Here is an 8,312-nt window from a genome sequence, read left to right as displayed (position 1 = left end):
GGAGTCTCGCTCTGTCGCCCAGGCTGGAGTGCAGTGGCCGGATCTCAGCTCACTGCAAGCTCCGCCTCCTGGGTTTACGCCATTCTCCTGCCTCAGCCTCCCGAGTAGCTGGGACTATAGGCGCCCGCCATCTTGCCTGGCTAGCTTTTTTTTTTTGTATTTTTTAGTAGAGACGGGGTTTCACCGTGTAGACCAGGATAGTCTCGATCTCCTGACCTCGTGATCCACCCGTCTCGGCCTCCCAAAGTGCTGGGATTACAGGCTTGAGCCACCGCGCCCAGCCTCCAGCATATATTAATAGTCCAACACATTAGTCACATATTTACAAAAGAAAAATGTTATCTGTGTAAAATATTTTTTTTAATTCCTGGTGAAAATTCAAGCCAACAAGCATTTATGAAGTGCTTACTGAGGGCAAGGCGGTAAGATAAGACCCGTCAAGAATAAGAAGCCGAACAGGGCACAGCCCCGATCTCAGGAATTCATACTAGAGGGAGAGACAGGAGCGTGCACAAATAACTATAATAAGAATAGAAAGACCTCGAAGCTGCAGGGAAGCTGCAGGGGAGGTGCAGGGGAGGTGTGCTGGGAACCGGGGAGGGGAGAGATTCATTCTGGTTGCTGATGTTAAATTAACAAAATGAGGAAGAGAACATTCTTTCCCCGTGTAAATCTTTCCAGAGAGGCCAAAAAAACTCTTCCTAAAATGTTTCTATTGCTGTTGCTGATCTATTTTTATGCTGTATTCCGTATCTTCCTATCAAGGACCTGCCCTCTCATCAAAACCCAGGATAAAGATCATTTACTCTCTGACATCTCTCCTGAGTCCACCTGCCCTCATAATTCTCTGAGAATTTCTTTTTTGTTGTTTTGTTTTTGTTTTTGTTTCTGTTTTGAGACAAGTCTTGCTCTGTTGCCCAGGCTGGAATGCAGTGGCACAATCTCAGCTCACTGCAACCTCCACCTCCCAGGTGCAAGCAATTCTTCTGCCTCAGCCTCCCAAGTAGCTGAGATTACAGATGTGCACCACCACGCCCAGCTAATTTTTGTATTTTTAGGAGAGACAGGGTTTTGCCATGTTGGCCAGGCTGGTCTCAAACTCCTGGCCTCAAGTGATCCTCCCACCTTTGCCTCCCAAAGTGCTGGGATTACAGGCGTGAGCCACTGTGTCCGGCCTTTCTCTGGGCATTTCTTATCTCCCCTTCCAGACTGAACGCTGCTTGAGAGCAAGAACCGAATCCAGCAGCCTCTGTTCCCACCTAAGCCTTGCATGGGGCCGCATACACCGCGACTTCTTAGTGAATACCTGTTGGATAAAGTTCTAGCCCTCCCTTTCCAAAATTAATGTCATCACTGCAGCAAACTGTTAAAATAAAAACAGCCGAAATGTGTAAAAATTTTCAAGAAACATTTCCATTTTTAGCAGACTGTCAGAACTCACCCCCTATCCCGCCTTTTTCTTTGTTTCTAATTCTGAATTTGGGGCTAGCTGTGGTAGGCAGTCCCCCTTTTAATCTTTAAATATAGTTCTGAACATAATTACATTTTTGTGCAGCACCGAAACATCATATCCTCGTGACGGGCAAACTTGCACTATTAACATCTGAGTTAAATCTCCTTTGCGTCTGTCTTTGATTGAGGACAGTTAGGAAGTAAAAGATGAAAGTGATCCACATCGTTTGTGAATTATGTGCATTTCCTTGTGCTGTATTTCAATGGGTTTTGCTCCTGGTGGTTTTGCATGTGTGAATACCAGGTTGTCTGTTAGCAGAGCTTTCTCCAAAAACCCCATCCCAGCATCCTGGCATGAAGACATACACCAAGTTTAAAAGAAGGTTCCTCTTGAGCTGAGAAACAAGTTGCATCGTGTTGTGCTCTTTGCCAAGGACACTGATCTGTCTACCAAGTGACCCAAGGAACTGGAGCCCACGCAGAGAGAGTGGATAAATGGAAATAGCTCCTCTTGCTGTTTCAATCCTCAAAACAGGTACATGCCTATTTTCCAGATGGGAAAACTGAGGCTCAACATGGTTAGGTAACTCATTGAGGTTGTGCAGTTCGTTAGGAAAGGGATGCACCCCCATCTGCCTCCTCTGTCCCCTCCCTGGCAGATTCCAGGGCCAGGAACCACATCACCACTCAGTTCTCATGACACTGTTGTTCTCCTGCCAGTTCCAGCCAGTATGTCTGACACCTCACTTACCTTGTAGGTGTGGGACCTGTGCGGTCCAGGGAGTGAAACATTGTCACAGAACAAAGAACCCCAGGGCCAAGGAAAGAGGGTTTGTGCAGGGTATACCTGTTACCAGCAGTCACACCCTCATGGTGCCTCACTCACCCACACACTGGAAGAAGCTCTCCACCGTCCAGAGGACTGGGGCAGCCATCTCAGCAAATTGCAGGCTCAGGTCTACCCTATAGAAAGCTTGTGTTCCCAGGGTTCCTCCGACTTCTTGGCATCGCTGTGAGGCCACAAGAAATTAGTTTTACATTGGCTGGGCACAGTGGCTCATGCCTGTAATCCCAGCACTTTGGGAGGCTGAGGCAGGCAGATCACGAGGTCAGGAGATCGAGACCATCTGGCTAACACAGTGAAACCCTATCTCTACTAAAAATACAAAAAATTAGCTGGGCGTGGTGGCGGGTGCCTGTAGCCCCAGTTACTCGGAAGGCTGCAGCAGGAGAATCGCTTGAATCCAGGAGGAGGAGGTTACAGTGAGCCGAGATCATGCCGCTGCACTCCAACCTGGGTGACAGAGCGAGACTCCATCGAGAGAGAGAGAGAGGGAAAGAAAGAAAGAAATTAGTTGCACGTGGCAGGGGGCATCCCATGCCCTGTGGCTGTCCCCTGATGGGGCTACCTTGTTAAGAGTATGGGCCTGAGGGGCATACATGGTGAAGTCCACTTTCAGCCAGTGCCACAGATCTACCCTCCATGTTTCTTTCTTTCTTTTTTACTTTTATTTTTTGAGACAGGGTCTCACTCCCATTGCCTAGGCAGGAGTGCAATGGCACAATCACAGCTCATTGCAGCCTCAACCCACTAAGCTCAAGCAATGCTCCCACCTCATTTTTTAATTTTTTTGTAGCAATGGGGTATCACTATGTTTCCCAGGCCAGTTTTGAACTCCTGGACTCAAGTGACTCTCCCGCCTCGGCTTCCTAAAGTGCTGGGATTACAGGCATGAGCCACTGTGACCAGCCTACCCTTCACGTTTCTGACCGCACATGGCATTGGTGAACAAAGGAGAAGGGCCTCAGGAAGAGAAGGGGCAAGACAGAGATGCCACCGGATATTCACCTGGACCTGGAGCACCCCGGCCGCTGGGATGCTGACCACAACAAAGTCCTTGTTCTCAGTCACCATAAAGATGTTGGACTGTTGGACTCGGAGGAATCTGAGGCTCAGAGTTTCCTCAATGTAGGAACCTCTTTTGACTAGACCCAGTCTCTGCTTGGGGATGTGAACTAAGACCTCCGACTCTGGCTGGAATGACACTGGAATGGGAAGGACACAGGACACAGAAAAAGACACACTTTGCAGGCTCGTGGACAAATGAAGTGGTGGTGGGCCTTCGCCCGGGGCCACACCTGTGGCCAGCACAGCACACTTCCCCAGTCAGTGACAGCAAGTTACTTGGTGTCCCGGTATCACTGCCTGGGCTGAAACTTAGCTGCACAGATGAAGAAGAGAAGAAAAAAAGACCATCCCCAAACACCTGACGGACCTTGCCACCCTGGAAAGGCCCGTCTGCATCCTGATGGAAGCAGATGCCATCAGGGAAGCTGCAGAAATGGCTCTACTGAGACCGTCTTCAGCTTCAGTGACCTAGTCCAGTGCCCCTTCCATTTCCAAAGCAGCTCTTAAGTAATACAGCTCCTAGGCCGGGCACGGTGGTTCACACCTGTAATCCCAGCACTTTGGGAGGCCAAGGTGGGTGGATTACCTGAGGTCAGGATTTCAAGAACAGCCTGGCCTACGTGGTGAAACCCCATCTCCACTAAAAACACAAAAAATTAGCCGGGCGTGCTGGTAGAAGTCTGTAATCACAGCTACTTGGGAGGCTGAGGCAGGAGAATCGCTTGAACCCTGGAGGTAGAGGTTGCAATGAGCCAAGATCGCGCCACTGCACTCCCGCCTGGGCAACAAGAGCAAAACTCCATCTCAAAAAAAAAGAAAGAAATACAGCTCCTATCAGTTGTTTACACTTTAGCAAGAATTTCACTGTGTCAGGCTCTCGGGGGGACATTTTAAGCCAGTTCTGCAGCTGCTAATGGAAGCATCTGCCTTTATATAAAGGGATTTGAAACACTGTGAACAGGGAAAGAGATGTTTTGGGGCTCATCACGGTCACCGCCAATGCCTGAAAATCCCCAGAGCCCTGATCCCGAAACTCAGTCCATGATAAAATTCTATACAAATGGAAAGTCTAAACCACCTCTAATCTACCCACACAGGATGAAGCCTTTGATCCACCTAACGTTGCACACCAAGTTCTTTGAATTTAAATTCCCCGGAGGTAGGAAGTGGTCTTCCAGACTCCAGACCTCTTTATATGACATAAGACCCAGGGCAGCGGTGTCACTCCAGGCTGAACAAAACAGTTATCACATACATGGCCTAGATCAGGGCTCCCCACTGCCCTCAGATCACGGAGCCCTGGAGGGTCTGACCAGGCTGCACGCTCTCTCCCGTCTCTGTTCTCAGAGCCCCTGGGGCCAGCTTGGGTGCTCCCAAGAGTCTGCAGACCCCAAGTTTGCAGGTCTGTAGTAGATGATTTTACTCTTCATTCACCCCACATCCCACCTCTACTCCACACATCTTCCAGCAAAAGCAAACTTCTTTTTGTCCCAAGCATTTCAGAAATGCATAGCCAAGGTTGAGACTGAGGAGAAGAGAAGTGGGATGAGACAGAAGGGATTAAGGTGCCCAGAGGAGGGAAAAAACAGAGACGAGAATGTGATGAAGTCGGAAAGGTGGACATCAGGGGCCCTCCTGGGTCTTACCCGGTGGGCAAGCAGCTTCTAAAGAATAGGCATGGTGACCGCTCACCAGCCATAGTGGCAGGAGCTCAGCAGAGGTGTTCAGCACCTGGGGAGGGAGGAAGGTCCCCACTGAGGTCTCCAAAACTGCTCCTTCCAGATGCAAACTCCCACTACAGGAGCCCCCTCTCCCACCTTCAAACTAGTCTCTGAACTAAAGCCCCAAGTGTTACAAAGCCCAGGTCAGGGACCATTGCGCCGATGCAACCAGGAAATATTATTTAGCTGAGATATTTTTAGCAGGAAGCGAGCTCAGAGCAAATGTCATGTGAGCCGTCTTCTCTTACACGGCAACTTTGGGCTATTTAAAGAGATGGTAATTACGCTCCTGCCACCATGATCAGGAGGAGCTGAATGCATGATTGCAGGAGCCCCTCATCTGCAGAGCGGAGCACTTCACGCTAATGGGGACCAATTTTCGAAGGCGCCTGCCTAAATCTGTCCAGTCTCGCAGGTGGACATTTGACTCGTTACTGGAGGGGTGGCAACCTGTTCTTCTGGGTGCTATGCCCCAGAGGCCCCCCACCACCTGGCAGGGCCTGCCACCCACCACTGACCTCCCACCTCTGAAGAAGTCCTTGTCTCGGGCTTTGGACGGTGACAGTGGTGGCATTGATGTCCACATACAGTCCCATCAGGCTGGCGTCTTCAAGAGAAGCCACCAGCTCCCCTCGAAGGGACAGCAGCCATGGAGTCTGGAGAAACAGGACACGTTCACAAACCATGTGGCCAGGGAGGCACGGTCACTAGGAGTCATGGAGAAGGGACACTTGAGGGGTTATCTAGGAAGGTAACAGGGTCACAGGGAGGACGGGCTAGGCCAGGAGGCAGGACGGCAGGCCACTCGGGGAGGAGAGTCAACCAGACGCTAGCACGCTCATACTTTAGGGGAGGAGGTCCCTTGCAGGGGTGCTTGGCACACAGTAGGTGTACAACGCAGCTGAAAGAACGAACACACAGTTACCCCTAACAGCAATGCCAACCAGTCGGCCCCTGTGCCGCCCTGGCTGGGCACAACTGGAGTCCTGTCCTTGGCTCTGTTTGCCACCCTTTAGTGGGACATGGGAATGAAGGCCTTGAATAAAGGTGAGGGCCAGATGCGGGGAGAGGGGTAGGGAAGGGTCCCTAGCTCCCATCTCAGGAAGACTGGCAGGGGGACGTCAGGAAGACTTGGGGAGGTCAAGCTCACTGACCCCAAATACTCAAAGGGATGTGAAATGGAGAAGAGGGACTGGCTCCTTCCGGGAGGCTTCGGGAAACACTCCAAGGACCAGCAGAAGGAAAATTCAGGAAGCACCTGTGCAATGTGGAACAAGCTCCTTACAAAGGAACAAGCTCCCTGTCACTGGAGACTTGGCAGAGAGAATCTTAGCACGGGAAGGACCTTAGAGTCTTCCAACCCAGCCTCCCACCCAAAGCTGGGGTCCCCTCTTCCAGGTTCTTCTCAGATGGCCTCAGGCCTCTGCCTGGAGGGCACCAGCGGGAGCTTCAAACTTCAGCTGGCAAGACCTGGTCCCTGAAGAGTCCATACCATCCACTAGACTCTCCGGAGGACAAGCAAACTCAAAAGCTGCGTCCAAGCATTCTGAGCACCCACCAGGCCTGGCAGAAACTTCCAGAGAGTTGTTCCTGCTCCTCCAACGGGGCCCACTTACCTGTCTATTGTCGCTCTGCAGGGGCAGGGGCCGGGAGACCTGCAGAGACAAAGAGGAAGCAATGTCTCCTGCAAGCAGTGAGCAAACGTGAGCAAACATCCCTGCCTGTGCCCATCAGCGCTGGCAATTACCCCAGCAGGAGGCGGGTGAGAGAGCTGTGCCGCCGGCTTGTTTGCTCATTAAGACAAGAAAATCATTTATGTTCTGGGACTCGAGTGTCAACAGACGCAGGGAAATGTCGCTGCCTCAGCTGCCACCCTGGGCCTGGCCAAGGGGGCAGCTGGGGTCCTGGGCGCAGCTGGTGAGGCCAAGAGCGGGTGTGCTTGGGGCCAACGCTGCTCAGAGCCCACTTCCATGGGGGCTGTTTCCTAGGCCTCTTGTCTTGTTTTTTCCCCTAGATCCCAATTTCTTCCTCGCCCTTTTTCTTTCCACTTTGGATCCAACTAGCAGAAGTAGAGAGTGAGGGCTTCTACAGGCCCAGAGAGTACACCTGTGCCCCCCAATGGCACCATTCTTAGAGGGTCCAACCATCCCGGTTCCCCAGGACTGGGGAGGTTCCCCTGATGTGGGGTTTTCAGTGCTAAAACTGAGACAGGCAAACCGAGACAGTGGTTTCTCATACCACGCCTGAGTCTCACAGCCATTGCGTAGGGTGGCACCATTCTCCCGTTTCACAGACCAGAGCCCGAGGTGATGGCGTGGGCAAGGGACCTTCCCCAAAACCCCTCTGCAGCCAGTGCCATCCCACCCAGGCGCCCTCTCAAGTCTCTCTACTTTCTCCGACTGCCCCTTTGCCTTTGCGTCAGACTTGGCCAGGGAGGTTGTGGCAATGGACAGAGTCACAGACCAGCAGAGGGTCCCTCAGAGATCATCAGACCCCCTCTCCTACCCAATACAGAATGGGGAGACTGGGGCCAGAGCGGACTGATTCATCTTGACAGCTCCCCAACTCAAGGCTACCCACCTCTTCTCTCCAGGGACAGACAGGGGCTTCCAGAGGCAGAAAGGAGTGGGTGGGGCCAGGAAGAGGCCCCCCCACCACCATGCAGCCTCCCCAGTTGCCTAGGTCAGCTGTTCCTTGGCCCCAGAGAGCCCATGTCGGCAGCAGGCTCAGGCGGCCCACAGGGAGCCCCTCGGGTGAGCCCTGTGATGGCCTTGCTTTTAGGGGATGCTGTCTTCCCTTGGGGAGCAAAGCAGGAGAACTGGAGAAGATGTCCACAAGGTCTGGCAGGAGAATGAAGAGGATGCGGCAATTCCCCGACACCACCCAAAGCTGCACCTCGGTGCCCCAGCCCATCCCCCCTGCTGAACCGGGAGGAAGGCGGAGGCCCCCAGAGGCCAGACTGTAAAAAGGAGGGAAGCAATTCTGCTAAAGGAAGGAAGGGAAGGCCAGGCACAGTGGTTCATGCCTGGAATCCCAGCACTTTGGGAGGCTGAGGTGGGTGGATCACCTGAGCTCAGGAGTTCGAGACCAGCCTGGGCAACATGGTGAAACCCCATCTTCACTAAAAATAAGAAAGAAAGAAAAGAAGACAGAAAAGAAAGGAAGGAAGGAAGGAAGGAAGGAAGGAAGGAGGGAGGGAGGGAGGGAGGGAGGGAGGGAGGGAGGGAAGG

The 8,312-nt window shown here is 52.3% G+C and overlaps 1 protein-coding gene across 1 annotated transcript in view; it reads right to left on the bottom strand.

The window, feature by feature from the left end:
* C1H1orf127 (chromosome 1 C1orf127 homolog) overlaps nt 1–8,312 on the bottom strand; it is an 86,225-nt gene that overhangs the window by 51,875 nt on the left and 26,038 nt on the right. Inside the window, exons 7-11 of the mRNA XM_031936223.1 lie at nt 6,699–6,737; nt 5,601–5,738; nt 5,008–5,092; nt 3,302–3,498; nt 2,339–2,462 (exon numbers count right to left, since the gene is read on the bottom strand). Of these exons, the coding sequence (XP_031792083.1) occupies nt 2,339–2,462; nt 3,302–3,498; nt 5,008–5,092; nt 5,601–5,738; nt 6,699–6,737 (583 nt within the window). The remainder of the gene's footprint in view (nt 1–2,338; nt 2,463–3,301; nt 3,499–5,007; nt 5,093–5,600; nt 5,739–6,698; nt 6,738–8,312) is intronic.

The sequence above is a fragment of the Piliocolobus tephrosceles genome, chromosome 1 (genome assembly GCF_002776525.5).
Source record: "Piliocolobus tephrosceles isolate RC106 chromosome 1, ASM277652v3, whole genome shotgun sequence".
NCBI lineage: Eukaryota > Metazoa > Chordata > Mammalia > Primates > Cercopithecidae > Piliocolobus > Piliocolobus tephrosceles.
The sequence above is the reverse complement of the archived record's forward strand: the minus strand, read 5'-3'. Positions and strand labels throughout refer to the sequence as shown.